The sequence below is a fragment of the Talaromyces rugulosus genome, chromosome II (assembly GCF_013368755.1).
Source record: "Talaromyces rugulosus chromosome II, complete sequence".
Lineage (NCBI taxonomy): Eukaryota > Fungi > Ascomycota > Eurotiomycetes > Eurotiales > Trichocomaceae > Talaromyces > Talaromyces rugulosus.
In genome coordinates this window covers 2008716-2036238 of record NC_049562.1, presented here as the reverse complement: position 1 = coordinate 2036238, position 27523 = coordinate 2008716, and the positions used below count along the sequence as shown (strand labels likewise).

Below are 27523 nucleotides of genomic sequence, written 5' to 3'. Positions count from 1 at the left end.
ATTTATCTCATGGCTGCCATTGGCGATATCTCCAGTGCAGCCAGTGCGGGGCAAGGCGGTGAAGGACTGCACAGCTCTGCTGGCAGAATTCACTCACCGCCTATGGAATGCGTTCCTGGTAAACAATACTACTAAGTCTATAACAGCTACATTTGTTTTTTTATTTACTAAAATAAATAATGTGAAAATAATATTGTCTTATAAAGAGGAGATTGGTTGTTGGGCCATGGTAGGCTGGCATATAAAAAACTTGGCAATGCTTATATACAAAGGAAAAGACAGCAAACAGCCTATGTTCATTCTAGATAGTGGTTTGTGAAGGTGGTCACTTCTCACTGCCAATAATGTCTTTAAGACCGATTGCATGCTAGACACTATTACTCATCAAGAATGAAAGTGACTTGTCAAATGGAAGAAAGAGAAAAGGAAAAGAAAGGCTGTCGAAGCTGGTATCAAGGTATCAAAAACGAGAGTAGTTTGCAGCGTTGTCGCACTGTTCCAAGAACTTGTAGATTCCCTGGACTCCTTCATAATCCGAAGAATTGCGGTTCCCAATACTGGGTTCAGAGACTTCGGCAAAGTATGCGCGATCTCCAAGCTCGCTAATCCCAACGCTAGAATATCCCGATGAGGACGAAATCCACGGATTGCTCTCAAAAATCCCAATGTCTTCAAAACTGATATGATTCGTGTTGTTGGAGTCCTTTGGCGAGCCTTGACCTGACATCATGAGTCGCCAATCCAAATCATCTTGAGTAGGATGTTTAGGGTTCTCGTGGATCGTAAAGAGCTCATATTCTGGCGAAGGAGCCACGCTAGGGGCAAATGGGAACAGCAGAGCGAGCTCTGTACCATTCTGATCTTCAAAGTCTTCATCCTGGAAGATGCGCCCTCGCTCAACACCGACTTCGTCGCACAGCCGCTCTACTTGTTCAGCATCGCAGCCGGGAAAGCGTACACGAAGAGTAGATTTGTTTTCCAGCGACACGGCGAGATCACCTAGCGTTCCAAGGCGTTTGAGGTCGTTCAGAACAGCGGCAAAATCCTTAAGGGCACGTGCGAAATCGACGGACAGCATTTCCATGAGGCCGTCGGAGTTTATACCCTCAGTCTTGCCATTGCCTAACGCAGTGATTGTGGGAGACAGCTGGAAATCAATATAGGAGCCCAGGGAGTTACGTGGAGCCTCTGACATTCGGCGCTGTGCCTTGTCTTGAAGAACAGTCACGGTTTTGAAGCGCTTCTCGCCGGTATGGGGGTCGATTCCGTCGAATCGAGCTTTCTGGCCTGACAGCCAGAAGCCACGCATGGCGACGGAGACATTACTGATGACCTGCGCAGGAGCAGCTGGCCCGTGAGAAAAGTATCTTGCGCCACCAAGTCGTCCTGCTCCAACGGTATAGCCACCCGCGGTACGGCCGAGAGTGCCGCCAGTCAAGTTAGGGCGGAGCGTCGAAGTGAACGGCGAGCGAGTGGTAAGGCGGCCGACGATTTGGCCAATACGAGAGGTATCCTTCGAAAGGCGAGGGGCTTGTCGCACGAACGATCCGATGTAGCCGCCTGCTCGTGTAGAGAACTGGCGGCTTCGGGCCTGTCGGATTGCCGCGGCTCGATTGATAGGCTGGCGAGAAGAGATGTGTGCATATGCTGGTTGAAGGCGTGCAGGAAGTTGTTGAGAAGGGTCTGGAAACTTGGCTTTTATAGCCCTGGCCGTCTTCTCGTAGGCGAACCTGTTGACGTGAGATAAGGATGGGTCCGGATCAAGAACAGGCGGGGATCAACTTACCTCGCGGCTCTCCAGAGTTTGGGGAGCAGCAAGTGCCCGCTTGACGGCGGCATGACTACGTCGATGAATCTCGCAAAACTGAGATAATGTAGATGAAGATATGGGTTTGATAACGAAGAGAGATGGATGACGATGGACGATGCCTAATCTATGAGGGGACGACAGCTGTGGCGGTGCATCCGGTCTAACCCGATTTCGCCACGGAGTCCGAGAAATCCTCCCCGCCAATCACAGGCGCCTAAATATTTACTTTGGAAGTATCAAAATAGGTTGCAGGCTTCTTTTTACGTCGCTAGTATTTATATACACAGTTAAAACTCTTCCTTACTCATCGTCGCCAAAGAACACCTTGACCGGCAACCAGTCGTCACCGCACACCTTGAAGCGGTCCTTCAGGTTGCTCAATTGCTCGAGTTCCTCGGGCGTAAGGTCCCAGCCGTCGAGCTGGTAGTTCTTCTCAATACGCTCCTTGCTGACTGACTTTGGAATGACACTCCATCCCTTCTGCAGACCCCAGACGAGCAAGACCTGTTGGGGAGTCTTGCCCTTCTTCTCGGCAATCTGCAGGAGCGTTGGGTCCTTGTACAGAGGGGAGTTTGTTGAGCCCAGGCAGGAGTATCCAGTGCTGTGAATACCCTTGGATGTGTTGTACGCAACCAGCTTGGGCGATGGGTTGTTGGGATGCAACTCAATCTGGTTGACAGCAGGAACGATCTTGGTGGTAGGAGCGTTCAGGAGGATTTCCAGGTTCTTGATGCCGAAGTTGGACACTCCAATGTTGCGCACCTTGCCAGTGGCAGGCAGCTTCTGAACCTCTTCCCTGTTATTTGTTAGTCAAAGGTGTAGCGAGGTATCGCCCATTAGTACTCACCATGTCTTGATAAAATCCCAATCCGGCAAGTGTTTCTTCTTGTCGTTCGGGTCTGTCGATGAGGGCCAGTGCACGAGGTAGAGGTCGACATAGTCAACACCCAGCGAGGCCAGAGACGAGTTGATGCCGTCCTGAACACGGTGGTGCCATGTGTTGTCAAGCTTGGTGGTGATCCAAATCTGTTCGCGAGGGACACCCGAGTCTTTGATTCCGTCTCCGACTTCCTTTTCGTTGGAATAAGCGAGAGCGCTGAAGTATGAAAAAGAGGTAAGCGCATGTTCATCATCTAAAAAGCGTGTCGGCTTAAACCATGTACTCATGTACTCACGTGTCGATGTGACGGTAGCCAGCGAGCAAAGCGGCTTTTACTGCTTCGCGGACCTCATTGGGCTTGGATTGCCAAGTTCCCAGACCGACAGCTGGGATCTTGTCGCCCGTGTTGAGGGTGAAAGTTTTTCTGCGTGCCTCAATGTCAGTCGCGACTCTCAGGGGGCTTTTGAGAAGTTGAAGTGTTTTGGATTCACGTACTTGGTATGTTGCAAGTCAGACATTTTGCGATACTGGAAAACTGGAGCGGTGACTGCACAATTGAGGAATTTGGAACAAAGTAGGTGCGTGTGTAGAGGCTGGAAGACGGCGCGCAAGAGGGGAGGAGGCGCCTCTTATCAAGGAGGGGAGCATCGTGGGGCACATGCAGCTACGAAACTATCGAGTTGCTATAGCTTGCGTACGGCGGCGAATTGACGGGTTCAAGTGGAGTTCCTCCAAAACTCGCAGTACGTACTTCACGAGTGCATATTTAGAGGCGCCAAAAATCGGAGCTGTGCAGCCTGTCACGTCATCGCAGGATAAGTAGAGTCGACGAATTTAACCGAGGGCTCGCGAAGAGTAGTCTGTTCTCCATAACAATATCCACCCTGGTTATATACCATGACATACTTTAACCCGACATAGCGAGGTAGTCCCTGCAGATCATCGACTGATCCAGATGTCGCCTGCGCATTGGAAATGGAAAGAAGCGAACAAGTCGAGTCGAGAAAGCTTGTCTGCGGCTTGACCTGCCCGCGTTGACGTCACCGCCAAATTCTGCCAGCCGTCCCTGTTCTACTATAAAAATACAATTATTAATAGGTTTATACTACGTAGTACGTATTTGTAATGAGAGACTGTTTTAGTAATAAAACTAATAAGAATTAGCCCCCTACGCACTCAACCTGGGCCTCTACTCCGTACGTAGTGCTGGCATAGAGCGGCTAATTAACTGAATCGATGGTCGGATAATCGGACATAAAGATGGACCTATACCTAAAAAGGACAATGTCATTCTAGGCATTTCTATATACATCAAGAGGAGTGAGTGTACGACTCGTTTATTGCCCGGGATCTCGCCAATGCCACCTTTCGTCTAAATTATCAACAATAAAGATCAACTTTACGGCCATAAGACCGGAGATCGGCCGATTCCTCGAGGTAGTCAGAAATATCGTCGCTATCCGTATAAACCATAGCTAATAAATACTTCAATCGGTCGGTATGGATAGGTAGAAATTCACGATCAAGATTCACTACGAAACGATAACACGCCCACCTGTCCTCCTTTGTCCGCATGGTGAGTTGTGCAACAGGCCAGCGGAAAAACGACGCTTCGCCGTCTTCAATCTCGGGATAATAGCCGTAGATTCGAAAGCCCTCATGGTCGTGTGATATCGAGAACCCAAGGAGCCTTTGATGCACAGTGCATAACCCTACGCTACGGGCTTCTTTGGCCAGGGACACCACAGCCCGGAGCGCAATACACATGCTGTGCATGTTCTGCCGATCAGCAAGCTCCAGAGCCTGCTTTTCGCATTTGATTTCTGCCGTCAAGTACGGGAAGTACATTTCCTCTCGCACTGTGTACAGCGACTTCTTATTATTTGACTTGATTTTGATTCCAAGTTTCCGCAGTTGGAGCCATGAGAAGGCCGAGCCTTTCAAGCCTCGTGTGTGGCTTGGTTGCGGTATTGGGCCATATATTGGGTCTGTCTTGACCCACGGATCGTTATATCCACCAGTCACATCCTTCAGCCTTGTTTCCCCCCGGATAAATTGATTCTCGGCGGATGGTATTAAGAGGGGTTGTAGATGATGCGCTTTCGATCGATTTTGCAATGCACTATCAAAGTCTCGGCTGTACATATCGTCGAACAATGTGCCTTTGGAAGGTTTGATCCGTTCAAAAAGTCGCTCGCAGAGGGCAATGTCGTAGGGGATTGGACCAGCGGAGGATTGCCGCATAAAGCAGCCTTTGCTCTCGAGAATTCTATCGTAGTTGACAGCATTGTATGCGGATGACGTTGCGTCCCGGGCCCAGAGAGTCTGCCCACAATCGGTTGAGACCAACAGCGATGGCGATATTTTCGATACTAGTTGGCTTATATGATAAGTCTTGCGGTTCTCTGATGGCGCCGGTATCCAGTTAAAGACTCTGAGAGAACGTTCTGCACTCAGATACGGGATGAAACGCAAACCCGAATTGACGATGTTCTAAGATTCAATCAGTCATTTCAATGCCGTGAGAGAGCAATTGCAACCTACCAGACTATCAGAATTGGGAGGAAATGACAAGGGCAATTGTTTTGTTTTGGTCGGTTCTTCTTGCGCCCTCCTAAGGGAACTCCCTCGATGTTGTACTTTGGCCGGTCGCTCATCACCGCCACTCAGACCGGGTGATTGCACACGTTTCATGGTCTATACTATACCGGGTAGAGGAAAATCATGGTCAGAAGTTGTAGAAGCAAAATCTGCACAGATAAGAACCTAGCATTGTTTCATCAATGTGATAAGAAGAAGAAGAAGAAGAAGAATACTAATAGGAGGTTGGCGCTAGAAGCAACGAAGCTGGTCTAACTATGGTGGGGCTGCTGCGGGTGTGATGTCCAATCAGAAGATGCGCATCAGTCTACACTTTCCGATTGCGTTTTGGCCTCGGTTTCTGGAGTCTGCATCATTATACATACACACACAACATTTGGACCCCTGCAACAATGTCGTCCGGTTTTGTCTCCGGAGGCACCTTGGACGAGCCAGTCGAGCGCGACGATGAGTGGCGTCGCGTACAGCACGAGCTCGAAGAAGAAAGGCGCCAAAAGGCCGAGCTTGGCAATCAGGATGGCGGGAAGAGCCTGTACGAGGTCTTGCAGCAGAACAAGAGTAAGCATCCAAAGTCAATGCTGCAGGTTAAGAACATGATTGATTTTACCGGTTGGTTTCTAGGCTAACGTGATAGGGTGATGCCGTTGCCGCGAGTAGTGGCCAAGCAAGACGCATTTGAAGAATCAATCCGGCTGAAAAACCAGTTTCGGTCTCTGGATGAGGATGAAGTCGAGTTTCTCGACTCTGTATTGGAGTCTACTCGCGCCCAAGAGGCCGCGGTGAAGAAGGAAACTGCCGAGCAACTGGCCGAGTTCCACCGTCAGCGCGAGGAAGTCGAACGGTCTTTGCTGGATGATCCATCTAGCGAAAAGCCTGGCCCTGGTGGCAGTGTCAAATCTCCGGTTGAAGAGGAGCAATGGGCTAGATCCGGAAAGAAACGAAAGCGTAATAAGAAGGACCTCTTGTTCCCCACCAAGGCTCGCAAGTCGTCTGCTGGGGAGGATGTTGCTGCTGAGGTAGCACCCAAGGCCACGGACGAGACAGTAAAGAAAGGAAACACTCTAGCCACAATCTCATCGACAAAGGCAGATCTGCCACTATCCAAAAGGGCGGAAGGAACTACCACTACTGAAACCGACAGCAAAAAAGAAAGTGAAGCCATGGAGAAAAAGCCCGCACCGAAACACGAGGAACCCCCGCAGAAAACACAGCCTGCATCGTCCCTGGGTTTGGTAGCGTATGGGTCAGATGATGACTCTGATTGAGAAAAATGCAGATTTTTGAATATATTTGCCTACCAAGTATTAGCATGCTGTCTAGCACACACTGAATAATTAAAAAGGAGTGGACAGCATTTGCTTCTGCACGGTGTGAGAAGAGTCTATCATCATCCGTTAAGAGTGACAAACAATAGCGCTGTACTATTAGTTGATTTTTGAATACATGTCTTGTCCAATCGGTGTCCATCTGTCAACGGGTTGTTAGTAGTTGGAAATACTTACGTGCCCATATGATATGATGTCTATCTATGTGATACACGTGCATGAATGTCCCGCCGGAAATTATCCCCATTGCCATGGATGGCTTAAAGTCATCGTGTCCATGTGGGGGTGGTCCCTATCATCCACGGAAAATCTGCCTGTATCTAACTTCGATTAACAATCTGCCAATCGGGGTTAAATAAAAAGAAGGGTCTAGCTACAACTGTCTCGCAAATTATCCGCCAGTCATGTCTTTGAAGCCGGACCTGGATAAAATCACCCCGCTTCAACATTTTTAGCAATATGCTCAAGGCATAGTGAGGTACCATGTCTTTAATTTTTCATTTGCATTCGGGTTTTTGAAAGATTGGTATACAAGTGGTAATAAACATAGATTTGTTTCGGCATCCTTCGATAAAATCGTTATCTTCTTTATTTACTTCTCAACCCGTACATCAATCAAGATGACAACTTTCACAAAGATTTCAGAAAGCGAAACGCCTATTATAGTCGTGAATCCTAAAGCCCGGCTTTCCAAAATCAACCCCAATATCTACTCAGGGTTCACAGAGTGGGAAACAAAACACAAATCCTCAGAAACTAACTATCTTGCCTAACACTGTGGTTCCAGACATATGGGAAGATGCATTTATGGAGGCATTTACGATCCCGAAAACACGTTGTCGGATGAGAATGGCTTTCGAAAGGACGTCCTTGCTGCTTTGAAGGAGCTCAATATCCCTGTCGTTCGATACCCCGGCGGAAATTTCGTGGCCACTTACCACTGGTTGGATGGTGTCGGTCCAAAGGACCAAAGACCGGCAAGGTATTTTTGAAAATATGTTAATAGTTACAACACAAATATTGACCTTGTGAAAAATGGTATAGACCGGAGTTGGCGTGGTTAGGAACGGAGACAAATCATTTCGGCACAGACGAGTTCCTGAAATGGTGCGAGGTACTAGGAACGGAGCCATATTTTTGCTTCAATTTTGGAACAGGTACGGTATTTCTATCGAGACAAGATTGATGCGGAAAATTTAGTCTGATTTCGAACCATAGGGACCCTTGACGAAGGTACGATGTTCTATTAACTCCCAAAGCCGATTATATTTTAACCCTTCTAGCAATGGCCTGGGTGGAATACTGCAATGGTACCGGAAACACGTACTATGCGAATCTCCGTAGGAAAAATGGCCGTGAAGAACCGTACAATGTAAGTATTCAATCCTGGTTTCATGGTTTCCAGCTAAGACAGATAAGGTCAAATACTGGGCCCTCGGAAATGAAACATACGGCCCCTGGCAAGTTGAGCAAACCACCAAGGAAGCGTATGCCCATAAAGCATACCAATGGGCCAAAGGCAAGCTTCTGAGTACTGCTTCTCCGAGACTCTCTACTTACCTTGACAGCAGCTCTTAAATTACTCGACCCCAACCTAATTCTTGTTCTTTGCGGCGAGACCGGCACAACTTCCTGGGATTACTATACGCTCAAAGAATGCCTCAAACCCACTAGGGTAACTTTGAATAGCAACCCCACGCCTTTGATTGATATGCATAGCATACACATGTACACCGCATCTCCGGATCATTTGTCAAATGCTACAGCACCTTTGGCAGCGGAGCGAGCTATCGAAATCGCCTCTTCGTTGATCGACCTCGCCCGTATTGAAAATGGCGTATCTCCCGATGAGCCGCGTCCTACAATTTGTTTCGATGAATGGAATGTATGGGACCCCATCCGAGCCGAGGGCAGATTTGGCGCTGAAGAGACCTACACCTTGTCCGATGCATTAGCGGTGGGGATCTATTTAAATGTATTTGTTCGAAAGAGCCGTGATCTGGGCATGGCGTGTATCGCTCAAAGTGTAAATGTCATCTCTCCCCTCATGACAACCAAAGAAGGTATTATCAAGCAAACGACTTGGTGGCCATTGCTTCTTTTCTCCAAATATATGCGAGGCTGGACAATTGCTACTCACGTGTCATCTGGTGTTTACGAGGGAGAAACGTCGCCTGTGTGGCTGCGGGCAGCTAAAGATACGCCCTGGTTGGATGCTAGTGCTGTTTTAGATGAAGATGACTATGTCAATCTCGTTGTGGTTAATGTTCATGAGAGCAAGAGCTTCAAGGCCGGTATACAAGGTGTCAGTGGCCCGGTCAGTGTCTTTACTGTCACAGGATCCGATGTTGCTGCTACGAATATGAAGGGAAAACAAGAGGTTGGCATTGAAGAGAGCACTTGGGATGGGCAAAGCGATCACGAGTTTCCTGAGCATTCGCTACAATTGCTGCGCTGGAAGGCTTGATCGTGTAGGGCTAAAATTTGTCACCAATTTTAGCATTAGCTTCTGTCAATAGAGACAGTTCAGGCTCATGGCAATGCCTGAATTATTAATAAGCTATATTTGACGGTTCGCTGAAAGCATTCTGATTGGTCCATGAGTAGAAGTATATTTTCCCGCATGGCCCGTGCAAAAACAAGCACGTGACATGTCCCGATCGAGGTCGCCACGCATTTCTTTTGCCTTGAGGCTCTTGCGACTTCCCACAACCACCTTCGTGCAGCTCAAAGTCACTAGAGCTGCTACTTCAAAGCTTTGATCTACAACTCAAGGGAATACCCTCGAATAGAACAGAAAGAAAAAAACGGTTGGAGCTTCCGAAGTAATACTCACACATTAGTTGGCCTGCAACAATGGCTCGCCGCGGGGATACGCGCTCACCATCACCTGTAGGCAGCACATATTCTTCGTCGAAACGAAGCCGCAGAGATGAGGATCGATACGAGCGAAGCAAACATGACGATGGGAGGACATATCGTCGATCGCGCAGCCCGAATGTAAGCTTCGTGCCATCTTTATGGATAGTTCTTTTTTTTTTCTAATTTGAGAATTTCACAGAGACGTTATCGGGACCGTGAACGCGACCGAGACGGTTATCGGCGACGAGATCGATCGTTAGACAGACGCGATCGTGATGACTACCGCGACGAAGACAACTATAGACCATCCAAGCGAGAGCGCTCGCGCGATCGCAGGCGCTCTGGAGACCGTGACGATGATCGAAGTTATCGGCGTAGGAGCCGGGACAGAGACAATCGAAGCAGGCGAGATGACTCCCGCGATCGACCGCGAAGGCGCAGAGACGATTCTACTGACTCCAGGCGGAAGCCTAGGCGAGATAGCCGAGATCGTGCATTGTCTAAAAATTTGGACGCAAAATCCCGAGAGGTACGTGTGGTTCCTCGTTTGGGATACAGTTGCAGTCAGGCTTACATGAGTATACAGGGCTCAAAAGCGCCAACTCCAGCCCCCGCTACCCAGACCGACGAAGAGAAGAAAGCTGAACGGCTTGCTAAGCTGGAAGCATGGAAACAAAAACAGGCCGCCGAACGTGAGCGCAAGCAGCGTGAGCTCGCTACAGCCGGTGGCGCTCGTAATATCCTGACTGCGATGGACAAAAAATCAGGGATTCTGCCGGCTACTTCGTCTCCTCAATCGCCTGCTACGCAGACCCAGAGTACAACACCCGAAGCCACTCAACCGGCTGGATATGCTGGGAAGTTTGATCCAAAGGTTATTGCGAAGAAAGCTAGTGTCGCAGCGTCCGGGCCAACTCCGCTTGGAAATGACGTTGCTGTACCTGATTCTGCTAGACCTGCTAGTATAGTTGAGGCTAACAAACCTGCAGTCGCTGGCAGCAAGACATCCGGTAAGTTATCTCCAAAATAATATCATATACAAATACTAATACTCGGGTTTCAACAGCTCCATTAAAAGCAAGCGGGAATGTCGGCAAGTTCGGACTAGGATCTAAAGCAGCCGTCGAAGGTGAAAAAGCGTCTACGAAGCGAGCTCTGGTTTTCGGCGAAGAAGAGTCGACCCGCAAAAAGCTAGAGAAACTGCCCAGTCCTCCGCTTGAAGACACAAAAAATGACGCTCTCGAACCAGCGGTTGAAGAGGATGACTCTGACGTCGATATGGAAATTGGCACCGAAGAAGAAAATGCTGCCGCCGCTCGAGTAGCAGCCGAGAAACGTGAAGCACGCCTCCAAACCGAGCAGCCAGCTACCAGTGCGGAGCCTAATGGTGACATTGAAATGGCTGATATCGCCAAGGATGTCTACGTGAACGGCGTTACAAAGGAAGAGGAGGAGGAGGAAATTGATCCTTTGGACGCGTTCATGTCTGGTTTGGCGGAAACTGCTCCTGCTAAGAGAACAAATGGCTTGAAGTTCACTAAATCTAAACAACAGCAGCCACAGGCTATTTTCGGTGACGAGAACGACATCGACATTTCCGCCGTCGGCGAGGGTGATGCAGATGAGTTTTTGGCAATCGCAAATAAGGCTAAAAAGAAGAAGGACATTCCAAAGATTGATCACGTAAAAGCTGAATATGAGCCATTCCGCAAGAGCTTTTACACCGAACCTCTCGATATGGCACAGATGACGGAGGAAGAAGTATCTAGCTTGCGATTAGAGCTGGATGATATCAAAGTCCGTGGAGTCGACTTACCCAAGCCGATCCTCAAATGGTCTCAGTGTGGACTAGGTGTGCAGACACAAGATGTCATTCGCAAGCTCGGGTATGAAAACCCAACTTCTATTCAGAGTCAAGCTCTTCCTTCCATAATGTCTGGTAGAGACGTTATTGGTGTTGCCAAGACAGGCTCTGGAAAAACAGTGGCCTTTCTCTTACCCATGTTCCGTCATATCAAGGACCAGCGTCCTCTGGACAATATGGAAGGCCCTATTAGCATCATAATGACGCCAACAAGAGAACTGGCGACACAGATTCATAAAGACTGCAAGCCCTTCCTGAAAGCATTGAATCTTCGCGCTGTATGCGCTTACGGCGGCGCCCCAATCAAGGACCAGATCGCAGAGTTAAAACGAGGAGCGGAGATTGTCGTCTGTACCCCTGGAAGAATGATCGATCTTCTAGCTGCGAACGCAGGACGCGTGACTAATTTACGCCGAGTCACGTATGTCGTTCTTGACGAGGCAGACCGTATGTTTGATATGGGGTTTGAGCCACAAGTTATGAAAATCATGGCAAATATCCGACCTACTCGTCAAACCGTTCTGTTTTCCGCCACTTTCCCCCGTAACATGGAGGCACTGGCTCGAAAAACCTTGACCCAACCTGTCGAGATCATTGTTGGTGGAAAGAGCGTGGTTGCACCGGAGATTACTCAGATTGTTGAGGTCCGAAATGAAGATACCAAGTTCCTACGGCTACTAGAGCTTCTTGGAAACATGTACTCTGATGAGGCCAACGAAGATGCGAGGACCCTCATCTTTGTGGAACGACAGGAGTCCGCCGATAGTTTATTGCGCGAACTGATGCGCAAGGGCTATCCATGCATGTCTATTCACGGTGGCAAAGATCAGATCGATCGTGATTCGACTATCGAGGATTTCAAAGCCGGCATATTTCCTGTTCTTATTGCTACTTCGGTTGCTGCTCGCGGGTTAGACGTCAAACAGCTGAAGCTAGTCGTCAATTTTGATGCGCCAAACCATTTGGAAGACTATGTGCATCGTGCTGGCCGAACCGGGCGTGCTGGTAACACCGGAACGGCAGTGACTTTCATAACCGAAGACCAAGAGCGATACGCTGTTGAAATTGCCAAGGCTCTTAGACAAAGCGGTCAATCGATCCCGGAACCTGTGCAGAAACTAGTCGACTTGTTCTTGGAAAAGGTCAAGGCCGGTAAAGAGAAAGCCTTGGTAGCTGGCTTCGGTGGTAAGGGTTTGGAACGCCTTGACCAGGAACGTGATGCGGCACGAAATCGCGAACGGAAAACATATCGTACCGGCGATGAAGGTGAAGAAGAAGAGCGTGAAGAGACGAAGGAAAAGAAAGGTGAAGACCTGTTTTCCAAGGCTGCATCGTCTGTCCAGTCAGCGGCCGCTCCCATCCCTGGTGTTCCCAAAGGAATCGACTTGGACGGCAAAATCACGGTGCACAGGACTGAGAAGCCTGCTACGAAAACCTCGGGTGATCCTTTGGACAAGGTTGGCTCAGCTGTTGCCGATATCCATGCTCGACTGAACCGTGCCGGCGTGATGAGAACGGGTGTCCCGATTGACAATAAAGGTCCTGATGCCGGTGCCTTTCACGCGACCCTTGAGATCAATGACTTTCCTCGTAAGTTTTTTCCTTTGGTTCAATTTCATTACTTAATCCACGTTTGTACAAATATTAATGATTTTCACAGAGAAAGCTCGTTGGGCCGTCACGAACCGCACAAACGTTGCCAAAATCCTCGAAGCTACCGGAACGTCCATCACAACAAAAGGAAACTACTATGCGGCAGGCAAAGAACCTGGACCCAACGAGAACCCGAAACTGTATATTCTGGTCGAAGGAGATACGGAATTGGTTGTTACGAATGCCATGCGCGAGCTCATGCGTCTGTTGAGAGAAGGCACCATTGCAGCAGCAGATAGCGAGGCCAGGGCACCTGCTAGTGGTAGATATAACGTTGTTTAGATATTTAATTACTTTTTATTTTTATTCGTGAGAGTGATCAGCCATGAAATCTCTCTACCAGAGTATTAATACAAGCATCGACGTTAATATAAGGGCATCCCGTCATTTTCATTGACTAGATAATTAGATCATTTGAGTCGTGGTCTTTTCATATCCCAGAAGTTTTTATCGTGGTTTTCGATCATCACATAAGGGTATATATTTCAAACCAAATCGTTCGTAAACAAAAAAAAGAAACATCATTATAGAATCAGAGAATGGAAATAGGCCAACATTAATTTTCTAAGGCTGTCCGGTTCAGCACACTGTCTCTACAGGTGATAGTAAAGATAGTGATGGATCGCTGTGGGAAGTTTCAATTCTGTGTGTTGTTTTGAGGTGACGCTTTAATTGGTCTAAATTTGGGCAACATGTTAGTCATATATAAACTAGAAGACCGAAAAGAGAGAAAAAAAAAGGGGAGAAGAGGGATATACATACCGGGACGTGTAAAGCTTTTTGTGCAGCCAGGAAAGTTGCATTTATGTTTACGTCCATTATGAGTTAGCTTATGGCTAGACATATTCGACGACTGGCCCAGGGAGAAATGTCAGTAAAAATAAACATAGTGTAAAGGTGGATGGGAAGAAACATACGTCGCCAGTCTGGAAATTGCAACCCGGAAATGTACATTTAAATGGCTTTTCGCCAGTGTGAGTTCGCGAATGGGTTTTGAGCTCACTACTGTCGGTGAACGATTTGCCGCAAACTTTACATTTAAAAGGCTTGTCGCCCCGGTGACTTCGCTCGTGGCGTTCGAGAGTCGCTTGCCTTGCAAATGCTTTACCGCACACTGAGCAGCTAAAGTTTTTATCTATTCCGAGTATTAGTCATAGGCTGTTAGACAAGAAAAGAGGACTAGAGTCTCATACAGTTGCTGTGAGTCAGGAAATGTCCCTGGAGCTTCGACTTTTGAGAAAATGGTTCATCTGGACGGTGGCAGCCTTCCCAGCAGCAATAATAACCATTGCCCTTTTTCCCACAAATTGGATTCGTATGCTCTGCGAGGAGGTGTTGTTGGAGTTCCCCGGATGTTGAGAATATTGACCCACAGGCCCCATGGTTCCAACGACATACATAAGGCTCGTCATCATCAAGGACCGATTTTGTGATTGGGCTCGCCAAGGTAGATGGCGTCCTATCTAGAGAGGGTGGACTCTCGATAGGGGTTGCCATTAAATGAACACTGGCGCTTCGTCGGGACGCATGCCGAGAGTAATGAGAGACTCTGTGATGTGACTGGCTGTGGAGATGACGATGAACGCGACTATGCGATTGCGTTTTTGAGAACTGTTGTAATCCAGTATCTCCTGAATTCCTGAGGTAGCAACCCAGATGTTGGAAGCCCGCGTCCGAACAAGAAAGGTCTCCATCTGTTTGAAAACAAGGTGGTTTTGGGACGTCAGAGGGCGGGGTTGGTATTGTGTGGTTGTTATTCTGCACAAACATGGATGAAGTACCGAGCATGTTATACATGTCGAGATGGCATAAGTCTGCGTGAGAAGAAGCGTCAGGCCCCCATAGGCCCATGCAGTCGTTAGACGCTTGATGGCACGAGTGACTGTGATGCGAATTATAAGTAGAGCCATGAAATTGGGAAGGAGGAGGCTGGACATCCGTGCTGCATTGCTCATTGGTAGCAATTGACGGGTTCATTAAATGAGATTCAGTAGGGGTGTGAGTCTGCTGGTTAACATCAGAAGACAGGAACATCGAGGCATCCCATTGCAGATTTGCATCATGGAATAGATCGGTGATGCTCTGGTTGATATCATGGCCGTCGCCAAAACAACTCTTATCGAAGCATGCAGACCCAGTACTTTCGCAGTGCGCGTCCTCGCAATGAGTGTCAGAACATACGGTGGAGGAGATCTCGCAGTCGACGAAGCCATCGCAAACAGAGGAGCAGTTGAAGGAGCAAGCGTCATTTGTGCAGCATGCTTCGTCCACAATGCAATTCGTGTCGCCGTTGTGTTCAGCTTCATCACAATGCCACTGATCTGGTGGCAGCAGTGGCATCTTCGTAGAGGAATCGTCGAAAGCATCCCAATGACAGCCCAGGCAGAAACTGTCTAGATCTCGAGAAGCCATAGTGGATTTCTATGGCCAGGATCAAAGCAAACGGAATGCGCCACTATTGTATGTAATTTGCGCGGCGGCAATGGTGGTTCAAGGTCACTCGGTCAAACCTGTAAAAGTTGTACGTTGGTGAAGTGCGGCGAAAAATGCAGGACTATAATCATGTCTCAGTCAGTACGAAAACCAACAGCGCTAACTCCTGCTTAACAAGACAATCTTCACTGACCAGCGTATGTGCAGACAGCGGCGGGGGTCTCAAGGCGGCTACCACAGCATCAAGGGAGCGGTGTCGACCGCAGCAAAAGATAGGCACAAAGACAATATTATTAACATGAGGAAGATCCAGGGCAAAGCGACAGACCGGCCCAGGACTGAGGGGTTGCCGAGACTGACGGAGAAAGCGATCTGGGATGGGGACCTTGGTGGTGAGCGCGAGCGAACTAGTCGTCATTCGGCGAGATCGGTGCCACGAAAAAACTAGACGCAGGAACCACCACAGCTCGCTAGGTGTCGCATGTCGACAGGGTCAACTGGCCTGCGCCGTGTAATAATATGCGGGCCATGGTTTTTGTCGCCAGCGCGGGCGACGATGCTTGTTGCAAGGACGATGAAGCGATTTGCGCGAGGAAAAAGAAGCCGCTGAAGGCCCCACTAGATCTATCCAATCATAGTACAGTTTTTACGGAACCAGCCAATCACCGGCGACGTAAATCTACTCTAGAAACTGCCTCGTTTGGACTGGTCAACAGAATATGTGAAAAAAAAAAAATAACGAGAGAAAGGCTGTCTTCATATTATATGATTGAATATGTGTTTCAAGCCAAGGCAGATAAGAGAAACCTCGCCTAGAACTTGAAGCATACTTGTGTGACTGTTTACCCAGAGCAGGGTTCCAGGCGTGAAAATCATCTACATTGAATATTTTAGGCTGATATAGATGGATGATTACTTTTAGCCCTATAGGAGCAACTACGTAGTAGTATACTTGATTCCTTGATCCGCGGGATTCTTGATATAGGGCCCACTTATCCCTATACCGAGAAATACACTGTAACAACCCGCAAAATAAGGAATTAACTCGGAAATTCTTCATTTACAGCCATCCCATTGGATAATGCATACCGGCCATGACCCACTTAGTCCGTTCGCTAAACTCGGGTTTCTTAATCCCGGTGACCGTGTTGTTGGTGCTAGAGCTGCACGCTCGGCGTCCTCGGTACGTCAAACCGTCAACTGTCACCTGTCAACTCCGCCTCGATGCGCCTAGACTCGCCAGAAAAGACAACAGCAGCTTTGCATATCGACAATTAGGCAGCGCTGCTCTGAATCCAACGTGTGACTGAAAGGCGCCCATTCAGCGTTTCCGGTCGCCCCGCTTCCCCGCCAACTAACGTGATAGCCGCTGAGTGCAGACTGCCACTATCCCATCTCCGCTTCTATACAAAATGGGAAATATATGTTCAAGATCGGCCAACGAGCCTGACTCCTCCTCCGCGCGCCCTGGCCCTGGCCGTGTCCTGGGCTCGTCCGCAGCTCCTGCTGCTGGCCCACCAGCTCGAGCACCAGTTCCAGCCAACCGCAAAATACAAGGCGCTGGTAGAACCCTGGGAGGCTCAACAGGTGGAGAACCAGAAGATGCGAAAAATATGGCCGGCGAGGCTGCTCAGGTATTTGGTCCCGAACTACCCTACACAATCTTGTGCTATTACTTACTTGATACAGAGACGCGCTCAAGCTCTAAATGCTTCCAGCAAAGGAAAACTGGCGAGTCAGCTAGCAGCTCAGAAAGCCCAAACGCAGTCACAAACACTCAACTCTGCCAGCCAGGTAGAACGCGACACAAGGAATGCGGATAGTGCAGCAGAGGCACGACAATGGAATTAATGTCATTTTTCTACGTATCACCGTTTAGAGCCACGTCATTGGAATTTTTTTATTTTTTCTTTTTTTTTTTTCATGCAGCCTATTCTCAATCGACCATACACACACACATCTTTCCTGTACAGTATTAGACCTGACCTGATCTGGAACAGCTTATACAAATCAGGGGCATCATTGTCATCCAAAGATTCCCTTAGTCTCCATCTCATGTAGTCATTCTCATGCCTCCGTTGGCATTGATAACGCTGCCGGTACTCCATCCTGCATCAGCTGTGCACAACATAGCCACCACCCCAGCAACCTCGCTCGTAAATGCTGGCCGTCGACCACCCATTTTCTCGTGTATCAGCTGGATCTTCTCCGAATCTAGATCTTCCAAGTCGCTGCTGTTGGGGTCAACTTTGCTCAATGGCGTGTTATCTTGCCAGCCTTGCAGGTCTTTCCAGAATTTTTCTCCTGTCAAGAAATACATATCACCAATCACTGGGCCAGGGTTAACCGCGTTAACCGTCGCTCGATCCGCCAGCTCTCGAGCCCAGGTTCGAGTCATCGCCTCTAAGGCAGCCTTGGTACCACCATATACCGACTGGCCTTCGAACCCAAGACTCGACGATACACTTGAAATGTTTACAATGCGCCCTGATCGATCGTGCGGTAGAAATGGAATACACGCTTGTGTGAGAATCAACGGTGCAAGTACGTTGATATCGTAGTGCCAGTGAAAATAGTCCGCATCAATCGGACCTTTGGTAGGGTCAGCAAGCTTCCTATCTTGTGAGACACCAGCATTGTTGATTAGGATATCGATCTGGAGAGGCTTGTCGCCAAAGTGTTTCTTCGATGCGTCTATGATGACATTGCTCGCTGTGGCAGCATCAGAAAGATCAGCCTTGACGATGCTGCAGCCGATGGAATGATCCTTGACAAGTGCAGAGGCGAGTTCCTCGGTTCGTACTCGTGATGACTCGGATGTGTAGTTGAGCAAAAGCGAACATCCTTTACTAGCCAGGTTGCGAGCAATAGCTTCGCCAATGCCTTGAAATTTTGCATATATGTTAGTATATAACTAGTGCCTCAAGTTTACATAGATTCTACTAACCTCGTGATCCCCCAGTTACGATGCCAAACTTGCCTTCCAATGGACGCGGGGTTGCAGATGCCATATTGCAATTTCCACAACAAGAGCGTATAAAAAAATAAAGATATTGGTAACTAACTAGAGGAATGATTCAATCGAAGCCTAATTTAGGTATTTTATTATAGGATTATTTATGTTCAATTCTACGTAGGTCAACTGATATTAATAAGAACTGTAAAATCTAGCCGAACCGCGGGGCAGCTACTGAAAATATTGGGATAATTTAACCTCGAATTTAACCGAGTGTTACATCCAGCACCACCCGGATATCCATCTTGGTGGGGCTTACTTTGCATGTGGGCCAGGATAAATAGACCAAGTTCAAAACAGCGATAAAAGATGTATAGATCCCAGCTAGTGTAACAGGATCCTATTCACCACAGGCCTTGGGAATTTCTAACTTTTGACCAAACACCTAGGCCTGGGGTTGTTGGGATATTTCAAGTCTTACTTCTCGTCCATTTTTTTTTGTAGAATGCTCCTGTTTCATTACTAAATAACTATTCTCCACCTAAATAAACAAGTGATAAAACATCTTTGGTCCAATCTTGATCCCAACAAAATTCAGCGTGCTTTCCATATTTTTCACTTCAAAAAAGCATAAAGTGCTGCTGTGCCAAAAACTTTTTTTTTTTTGAAATTGAAACATTCGTCTCAGTCATGATAGACCAAAAGCCGCCATTGTTCGCTCCACAGCGGCCGTATCCTGCTTGCTGTCGATATAGACGGCCCCGATAATGGCTTCGACCGTGGTGGCCATCACGCGGTCAGAGATGAATTCCCCTTGGGACGGGTTCGTTTCAATGTATGCCTCTAATCCGTTGTCAAAGCCTGCCCGAGCAAGCAAGGTTTGGCTTCCTATTGTGGAGAGGGCATTGTTGATTTCACCTAGAAGCTAGGGCTAAGTCTTCAGGATGCCGTGACGATTCTCTTTTTTTTTTCACTTACCTCTGGAAATACGTTTACTGTATCCATGCACTACCAGAACAAGCCTCAAGACTGCATCTCCAACCATCGCGAGGCTTTTGTTTCCTTCACTGCCTACGGAGGAACCCGCGGTATGTAGTGCAGTATAAATGATGCCAGTATCACTGAATTGATAGCCGATCATTCTTTCAATGAATTTATTTCTGTCTGCCATGGATAGTATCTCCCTCGCCATGTTGACTCAAACTTTCAGTAATCTTCTGATATGGGGTTGAGATTCGTGGACAAAGTTTGCCGGTTTGGATTTAGCGTAGAACCCTGCCACGTAAATGACGTGTTTGACAATACCACCACCAGATTGAAGATAATATCGTCCTAAACATACTAGGAAATTTTATCGCACGATGGATGTTGTTGGGCGGTAGGTTCAAGGTTACTAAGCGAGTCTGAAGCTGCATCTGCTTGCATGACAGTATGTCTTTTTATTGGATAGTATTTATTATATTCTATGCAAGGGTGCACATCTAATATTGCTCAGCAATTTTGCATTTTTTACAATCGATATTGAGTGAAAGAATAAAACAGAAGCGATTTACTAGTTTAAGGTTCTTTAATATTCGAGATGTGTACATTACCTAACAAGCCATCCTCCTATTTACGATACCAGGTACTGTGTAACTATACATTTCTCGCAATTTTCTTGGTTTGTCTGTGTAGGCGTAGATATTCATCTTTTTATCTCCTGGGGAAGGAGCTAGAAATTGCCCAGTCCAGTAATGTTTTCCATTTCAGGAACAATTAGGGCTGTGTTTCATTCCCAAAAGGGAGGGTACGACTCCTGTCCTCGCAGCCACATGACATCAATTGTCAACATTCGCCTGGAAAAAACGATGCTGGTTATTCTCGCGCCATTTCTTGTCATGCGCTACAATCACTTCGATCTCGACCGCTTCTCCGCCGTCTATAACTGCATTGCCGGCAATGCTTCGAATGTTTTGGTCGTTGGCCTTGAGAGGCTGTACGATTGGAAGTAGCTTTTTGATTCGATCTAGCGTCGTCCTCGCAATGTCCGTGTCGACATGCACACTGCGCGTATGGCCGGCCTTTGTGGGATCTTCATACAATGCTATCCCTTTCTCGCCTGTCAGAATGCGCGGGTCGTGACAGCAATCACCGCCAAGGTATACCCATTTCGACGGACCCACGCATGCTAGCAGATTCATATGGCCGAACAAATGCCCTGGGCTGTCGATGAGATAGACACTGCCATCATCAAATAAATCGACAACTGCGGGAAATATAACTTCACCGGCTACACTTTTCAGTGGAAGCCACCTTTTCCCTGAAACTGCCATCGCCTTCTCTCCTAGATACTCGGTATCAGGGCCAAATTTTGCTTCTGGCAAGGAAGAAGCCTGAAGTTCCCACACTCTATCTCTTGGAAGAAGATCCGCATCAAATATCTCTTTTGGATAATGCGGAGGAGCGCCGTTATCCAACAAATGCAAGGTTCCATGTCCGACAACAAAAGTTGCCCGTTCAAAATCGGCAGGCGTACCAACGTGGTCCCAGTGGACATGACTCATTATCACATAGTCAATGTCTTTTGCTGGGTCGAGACCCCCTTTTCTCAAGGTCTCGGTCACGTCGGGCGAGGTTAATACAGGTTGACGATTGGCAATGTGAGCTTGCATGGCGGGCATATAACCTTTCAGGTCTCTTTTGACACCGAGATCGAATACGATATTTTCATTCTTCTGGGTTCCATTTTGCGATGTGGATGGATGCTGGATTAAAAATGACAAAGATGGAACCGTGCTTTTCTTCTCAGGGTCGGCATCGGTCACAAATAAGCGTTCTGGTAACGTCAGATGCCCTCCTTCAAGTGCTGAGATTTTGACTTGCACTGATGGGGATGTAGGAAATGTGAGTGAAGACATGCTGTGTTCTTGGAGACTCTTCCGTTGACGAAAGATATGTCGTCGTTATCAAAACTGAGGTCTCCCAGAAGCTCCCATAAGTTGCATTAAAAATTCTTCCTTGACGTACTTGCATTCTTACTTCATGCATAAATCTGCACTTAATCCCCTAGACATTTCCCCAACTTGCGGGGTAAACCGTCAGGCTCGGCCATTACGCCGATTCGTGCGCAGCTTCTCCAACGTGCCTCCACGACAGCGTGGGGAAGACGTACATTTTAGGAATGCCGAAAAATCCATTCGGTGTGACTAGACTGCCTTTTATTTAAGCTTCTAACTGTGATTGTCATTTATATCAACACTTAGATAAATGACGCTTTTGCTGAATATATGGTGTTACCTTGAAACAACAAAAAAAAGCAATGGCCTCTCAACAGAAAAAAATTGCCTTCATTGGTACGTGGTAACAATGAGCAGAAAACATAGTCGCTTTGACTTATATATGATACCTAGGCCTTGGCGTCATGGGTTATCCCATGGCCCTAAATCTACGAAAGAAAATAGGTTCGGATTATACAATCTTGATCTGTGATGTCGTCCCAGCTGCCCTCCAAAAGTTCCAAGATGAAACTGCAAATACTGGTCCGGTCAAGGTTGTAAACACAGGATCTGAAGCGGTTCAAGCAGCGGTAGGGCTACTTTATAGTGTTGTTTACCGAGCCTCAAATGCTGATGCGTGGTGTCATCTCTCTAGGATTTGGTTGTCACTATGTTACCAAGTTCGCCGGCTGTGCGAAGCGTGTATATGGACGATAAGACAGGAATATTGGCCGGCATCAAACAAGCAGCAATAGAAGGCACTGCCGGGAACAAAACCATAATGGAATGTGGCACGATTGAAACGGCAACGATCCTCGATGTCGCCAAAGCTACCCGCGAGACAGCGGCATCTCTGCCCTCTAGCTGGAAATTAGCATTCGTGGATGCGCCAGTCTCTGGTGGACCGATGGGTGCACAAGCCGGGACCCTGACTTTTATGGTTGGAGCTGATCATGCAACAAACTCGGATGGACAGGTTTTCTCCCGAGTCAAATCTGTTCTGTCCTACATGGGTAAACCCGACTGCGTCTTCTTGTGTGGCGAGGTGGGTGCTGGCACGGCCTTTAAGATTATCAACAATTACTTGTCAGCTATTACCAGCCTAGCTGCTTCAGAAGCTCTCAATATTGGCGTCAAGATGGGACTTGACCCAAAGCTTCTAACGGACGTGATCAACACTAGCGGAGGGCAATGCTGGGTGACTTCGCAGAGCAACCCCGTTCCCGGAGTACATCCCAATGCGCCGGCCAGTAGAGACTACGAGGGTGGATTCAGAATTGAATTGTGTAAAAAGGTCCTGGGCATGGGCTCGCAATTGGCAGAAATGGTGGGCGCTCGCACGATACTGGATAAGCCTACGTTGGAGGCCTTCGAAGAGGCTGCTGGGGATGAGCGATACCAAGGCAAGGATGCAAGGGTAGTTTACAAGTGGCTGAATGAGTATGAGAAGAAAGAGTAGGGAGAAAATGTGTTTATTAATATTATTATTATCATTGCTTTATTTCGCCCTTGTTTCGGTGGATCCTGATCTTATTCATCATAGTCATTCACCCCTCCCTCTTTCTTCCTGCATTTATTTCATTCGCAGTAACACAGGCGGCTATCATTTATTTAATTGGATAAATACTCGAAAATGAGTAACCACTAGCTCGTCACATGCAGGTGATGCAACCAGAAGCTGTGACACGTATGCTGATGAGGGGCTGCGGGGATCTGTTCTCAAGTATGATTAGAAAACAAAAAAACTTGCTCAATGCAAACCAAAATACATGGAGGAGGGGCAAACAAAGAATCGCAACAATGAATCTTTCAATTATGCACGTTCGACAGGGATGACAAGAGCCTCCTAGGTATCCCTGCGCACTGCCCCCTCTTCAAAAAAATTCGCGGCAGCGAGCAAGGGCGCCGACCTACATACAGCCAAGGGCAAAACAAACCAACATTTAGATCGACTAAAAAAATAGTTTCACGATCTCCTAGCCAGAATGGAGCTAGGGAGCTGCTCGTGGCTGTCCTACTGCCAGTTCATTGATCGGCAATCTGCATTCTTTCGTTAGGCTGGGATGCACAGAAATCCGTTTAGTATGATAACGACTGGTCGAGAATAACTAGCAAGCAACAGCCATGGCACAAAGAACATGTGATTCTAGTCTCTTTCTTTGGTCATTTTATTTTCTCGCGCATTCCTACCTCTCTCGCTTCCAAAAATATTTCTAGCAAACCTAGAAAGTTGAAGCTTTCAACATGTCGACTATACTGTCGCGGCTGCGCCGATATGTGCATCAATCACTATCACACAAGCATGAGAAGCATAGCCCCATAGCGAAGGCAGTTGCGCCAAAATTGCCTTCAACTATGAAGGCCCAGCACCTTGACGCCTACAATACACCTTACGTTCTCAGAGACGGGGTGTCGGTTCCGACTGCTGTGCATCCCTATGACCTACTTATCCAGGTCGACGCTGCCTCGTACTGTCACACAGATCATGTGCTCGCGTCCGGTCAGATGGCAGCAGTGGAACAACCGCATTTTCCTCATGTGGGCTGCCATGAATACTCCGGGACGGTCGTCGGGCTGCCCTCGAAACCAGCGCAGACAGAATTCAAGATTGGTGATCGGATTGGAGTCGCTTCTCGTGCCTACCATCCGTGCGGCACATGCGTTGAATGTATAGAGGATGGTACGCCCTTAAGTGACTCCAAAGGTTACTCAGTGTTATGCCCGCATGTGAAGACAGTTGGTATTGGCATGGATGGTGGGTGGAGGGAATATGCCCTAGTCGACTCGCGACAGGTCACGCTCATTCCATTTGGTTTGACCCAGGTGGAAGCAGCGCCACTAATGTGTGCCGGGTTTACTGTCTACTCTGCGATTCAAAAAGCTGGGCTTTCGCGGGGTCAACGCATCGGAATCGTAGGGTGTGGTGGCGGCTTAGGGCATTTAGGATTGCAATATGCGACGGCAATGGGATTGAAAGTGTACGGAATAGATAATACAGATTCAGCACTTACGCTTGTCCGAGGACTCAAAAATATCGCTGGCGCCACCATAGTCGACGCTCGCACGCAAACCGCTACTGAAGTTATAGCACCCATCGCCGCAGAGGATGGCCAGAAGTTTCCCGGGCAGTTCGGCCTAGACGGCGTCATTATTCTTGCTGAGAGTCAAAAGGCTTTCCAGTACGGAATCGACATGCTCAAAAACCATGGGAAATGCGTGGTTGTTTCGTTCCCCCAGCAAGGGTTTCATATCTCATCGATGGATCTGATCTTCCGAGATATTCATTTCATGGGAAATTTGATGGGAACCAACAAACAACTACGAAATATGATCCGTTTCTCTGCAGAGCATGGTGTTAAGCCATTACTTAAGACTTTTCCTCTGGAAAAACTGAATGATCTCGTCGATGATTACAAGACGGGCCATGGAGGGAAACTAGTGATCGATTTTCATTATAAGGGCTCGTAGCCCAGTTTATTTTGACCCAGGGTGTTGCAATCTAATGCTTTGAAATAATGAATAATTTTGAATTTATTTTCCAATTGAAGGACATAGTTTGAGTAGCGAAATAAGTCTATTATGCCTACATTTAATGTCAAGAATTTAATAAATTTCTCACATACACATGTATACAGTAACATATGGCTTCAAATACTAAATAAATAATGGATCATGGTTAGCTATGGCTATTATCCAACATATCTGCATAAGTATTCAGTGCTGTTCCGATAATATCCACGATTGCCCATGTTTGCGCTCCTTTAAATATCTGTGCCCACACCCGCAGTACTCCCGCACTCAACTGTCTGAGCATGGTTGGAGATTGCAAAGCCTGTTCATCCTCACAGTAAACTCCATACTCGGTCTCATCAAGCATGGTTTTCACGAGCCAGCATATCCTTTTCTCGTCGTCTGTGGCTTCTGGCTGTGGGTTCGGTAGCGCGAGAGCTTCAAGCCATTTGCACAACAGGAAGGCACATTCAAGGGAACAAAGAGAATGCTGAATGGACCAAGTAAATGTCTGTGTACGAGCAACAAGTCGAATCCCGATCTTGATGGGAATACTCAAAGCATGCGCCGAATGCAGAACAGCGCGTACCAACTTGCGTGTTCGTCCTATTCTCGTTGCTGAAATTTCTCGAAAAGAATGGGCTATCTGGACCGGATCGCGCGTGGCCAAAGCATGATGTCCGGGGCCAGCGAAGATATTGTTGAGTCGAATGTAGGCCAATCGCAGCAAAGCAGTCGAATTGAATGCAATCGGTCCGTTTGGGTCGAGCGGGTCAAGCGAAGACTCTGGATTTTGTTTCCAACCCATTTGCCAGTTTCGAAGGGCTTGTTCTAGAGCAGATATTTCTTCGGAATCCAGATCCTGGTTTGTCAGATTCAGCGACGATGTACGACGGCGTGCTATTTGACGCACAAAGAAAATGTGTTGAATCAAAGCGTGGATGAGAACGTAATTTCCAAGCGAAGATGTGTAGGAGTATCTTTCCATGTCACTAGGACCTGAGCGTTCAAAAAGCCGTTGGAAGGCGGTTTGAAAATTGATTTCAGGAAGGTCGTTTTTCTTTCTAGCTTCTCGCCATCGCATCATAGATGGCGCTTTGAACTCAGCTGCGCTGCATGGTAATGGTAGGTCGAGTTCGGAACTCAGGATCAACGACGGAATATTGTATACTATACAGTGGAGATTGAAGAAGCAGAAGACGATGAATTTTGTTCGTTTGACAGATTCATGACGAATCCATTTTTCCCAGGAGATATCGTCGCCAACGAGAGGTGTCATTTTCAGGCCATCTTCTCGGACAAGTGTGGCCAAAATACTTTGGATAGCAAGCGCTTGACGGAGAATTTCTTTGTGCTTTGCCCAAGTGGCCATCGCCATGAGGAGAAATAGAGCCTGGGCTGTTTGTATAAGGTCTTCACTAGTTCCCTGGTCAGGTGGGAGACCCAGAGGCCCAGGTAATGATGGGCTGAGAGTATGAGTGGCATGGCCGGCCCAAGAACTATGTGGATCAATGCCTTCCGTATTTTGGGGCGAATTCAAGAACCGCGGTTGGTAATTTTCTGTATGCTCTGCAAAGCGCGTATCACGTCGCCTTATGCGTTGCATGGCGATACCTTGACTTGCATGGAATAGTTCAACCCCTTTCTCCCCTTCAAAACAATACTGAGCCCCAACAGCTGCCATGGCAAGAAGCAGCTCTATTGAACATTTTTGCACAGACATTGTCTGTACATGTAGACATGGCATATGTTCGTGAAACCCATTGACATAACCGGCCAAGTAACGGGAAAGTGCGAGACGAGATGGTAGGCGAAACCCAGAAAGTACAACACCGGAAAATTCGCTGAGTTTAGACAAAATGAGCTGTCTATCTTCGACAGAGATATCTGACAAAGGCTTCCTTGCCGAACTAGGATCCTGGTCACGCAATGTCGGAGATTCCTCCGGTTGTAGTGATGGAAGACGAGATCCAAACCGCGAGAAAGAGCCTGACTCCTCAAGTGCAGTAGGTGCTGGTGCATGTTCCTCTTGGTGAATCCCCTGCCTTATCTCAGCTCCATTTATACCAGATTCCGGAGAAAAGAAGGGCATTGGCTGCTCGGCGTTGACGAATGAGGGGAAATGATGCGACTCCAAGGGGCCATTATCTAGAAATGCCGCTAGACTATCTAGGGAATACTCAAAGTCCAGTCCATAGTTTGTTTCAGTGGGCGGATGATCGATCGATTCTGGTTCTGGTATAGAAATGTGAGCGTTTTTTGTTGTAGCTAGAATAGCCTGGCTGTCCTGCGGAGATGGTATGATCCCCTGTAATGCTGCTTGTTCAGCAGCCATCGAGAGTGTCGTCAGAGGCATTGTATGATGGCCATATAACAAATCGGAAGGCTCTGTCGAATTGAATGTGTCACTATGTTCGAAGTTCATTAGAGGTGATTTGGCAGGGGGCTCTTCATTCATGCTGGCCGCATGCGCAGTACGTTTGCGCCGACCTCGTGCGCCATGGCCGTTGCCTTTTTCTGACTGAGAGCTAACTCGTCTATCTGTGGAGTGGGATAATCTCCCATGCCGTATGAGAAGGTCACTATCAAGGTCAGATTCCGTGCCACCATGTGCCAACCGAAAACTTGCCTGCGTGTAAATCGCTGGTCGCACT

The 27523-nt window shown here is 47.7% G+C and overlaps 12 protein-coding genes across 12 annotated transcripts; 5 read left to right on the top strand and 7 right to left on the bottom strand.

Moving 5' to 3' along the window:
- Positions 1–460: 460 nt before the first annotated feature.
- TRUGW13939_03179 (uncharacterized protein) lies at positions 461–3208 on the bottom strand (the record flags this gene model as incomplete). Its single annotated transcript, XM_035486364.1, has 6 exons — positions 461–1730; positions 1787–1864; positions 2115–2606; positions 2658–2906; positions 2986–3114; positions 3186–3208. The coding sequence occupies 6 exons, from the start codon at positions 3206–3208 to the stop codon at positions 461–463; spliced, it is 2241 nt and encodes a 746-aa protein (XP_035342257.1).
- Positions 3209–4070: 862 nt separating this feature from the next.
- On the bottom strand, positions 4071–5384 carry TRUGW13939_03178 (uncharacterized protein; the record flags this gene model as incomplete). Its single annotated transcript, XM_035486363.1, has 2 exons — positions 4071–5183; positions 5235–5384. The coding sequence occupies 2 exons, from the start codon at positions 5382–5384 to the stop codon at positions 4071–4073; spliced, it is 1263 nt and encodes a 420-aa protein (XP_035342256.1).
- A 299-nt stretch (positions 5385–5683) lies between these two features.
- On the top strand, positions 5684–6556 carry TRUGW13939_03177 (uncharacterized protein; the record flags this gene model as incomplete). Its single annotated transcript, XM_035486362.1, has 2 exons — positions 5684–5862; positions 5926–6556. 2 exons carry the CDS (start codon positions 5684–5686, stop codon positions 6554–6556), a joined length of 810 nt encoding a protein of 269 aa, XP_035342255.1.
- Positions 6557–7404: 848 nt separating this feature from the next.
- Positions 7405–13277, top strand: TRUGW13939_03176 (uncharacterized protein; the record flags this gene model as incomplete). The annotated part of the gene is made up of 11 exons (XM_035486361.1): positions 7405–7598; positions 7661–7773; positions 7835–7849; positions 7900–7988; positions 8036–8103; positions 8306–9040; positions 9460–9616; positions 9678–10007; positions 10065–10488; positions 10545–12932; positions 13003–13277. Coding segments are annotated over 11 exons (4788 nt in total), but the record flags the coding sequence as incomplete, so codon positions are not given.
- Positions 13278–14491: 1214 nt separating this feature from the next.
- On the bottom strand, positions 14492–15846 carry TRUGW13939_03174 (uncharacterized protein; the record flags this gene model as incomplete). Its single annotated transcript, XM_035486359.1, has 4 exons — positions 14492–14689; positions 14760–15384; positions 15506–15549; positions 15622–15846. 4 exons carry the CDS (start codon positions 15844–15846, stop codon positions 14492–14494), a joined length of 1092 nt encoding a protein of 363 aa, XP_035342252.1.
- TRUGW13939_03175 (uncharacterized protein) lies at positions 15090–15392 on the top strand (the record flags this gene model as incomplete). Its single annotated transcript, XM_035486360.1, has 1 exon — positions 15090–15392. One exon carries the CDS (start codon positions 15090–15092, stop codon positions 15390–15392), a length of 303 nt encoding a protein of 100 aa, XP_035342253.1.
- Positions 15847–16840: 994 nt separating the features above from the next.
- Positions 16841–17279, top strand: TRUGW13939_03173 (uncharacterized protein; the record flags this gene model as incomplete). Its single annotated transcript, XM_035486358.1, has 2 exons — positions 16841–17062; positions 17118–17279. The coding sequence occupies 2 exons, from the start codon at positions 16841–16843 to the stop codon at positions 17277–17279; spliced, it is 384 nt and encodes a 127-aa protein (XP_035342251.1).
- A 202-nt stretch (positions 17280–17481) lies between these two features.
- TRUGW13939_03172 (uncharacterized protein) lies at positions 17482–18439 on the bottom strand (the record flags this gene model as incomplete). The annotated part of the gene is made up of 2 exons (XM_035486357.1): positions 17482–18311; positions 18376–18439. The coding sequence occupies 2 exons, from the start codon at positions 18437–18439 to the stop codon at positions 17482–17484; spliced, it is 894 nt and encodes a 297-aa protein (XP_035342250.1).
- A 633-nt stretch (positions 18440–19072) lies between these two features.
- TRUGW13939_03171 (uncharacterized protein) lies at positions 19073–19525 on the bottom strand (the record flags this gene model as incomplete). The annotated part of the gene is made up of 2 exons (XM_035486356.1): positions 19073–19302; positions 19363–19525. 2 exons carry the CDS (start codon positions 19523–19525, stop codon positions 19073–19075), a joined length of 393 nt encoding a protein of 130 aa, XP_035342249.1.
- A 676-nt stretch (positions 19526–20201) lies between these two features.
- TRUGW13939_03170 (uncharacterized protein) lies at positions 20202–21281 on the bottom strand (the record flags this gene model as incomplete). Its single annotated transcript, XM_035486355.1, has 1 exon — positions 20202–21281. The coding sequence occupies one exon, from the start codon at positions 21279–21281 to the stop codon at positions 20202–20204; it is 1080 nt and encodes a 359-aa protein (XP_035342248.1).
- A 401-nt stretch (positions 21282–21682) lies between these two features.
- TRUGW13939_03169 (uncharacterized protein) lies at positions 21683–24827 on the top strand (the record flags this gene model as incomplete). Its single annotated transcript, XM_035486354.1, has 4 exons — positions 21683–21716; positions 21774–21949; positions 22015–22799; positions 23675–24827. 4 exons carry the CDS (start codon positions 21683–21685, stop codon positions 24825–24827), a joined length of 2148 nt encoding a protein of 715 aa, XP_035342247.1.
- A 208-nt stretch (positions 24828–25035) lies between these two features.
- TRUGW13939_03168 (uncharacterized protein) lies at positions 25036–27225 on the bottom strand (the record flags this gene model as incomplete). Its single annotated transcript, XM_035486353.1, has 1 exon — positions 25036–27225. One exon carries the CDS (start codon positions 27223–27225, stop codon positions 25036–25038), a length of 2190 nt encoding a protein of 729 aa, XP_035342246.1.
- Positions 27226–27523: the final 298 nt, after the last annotated feature.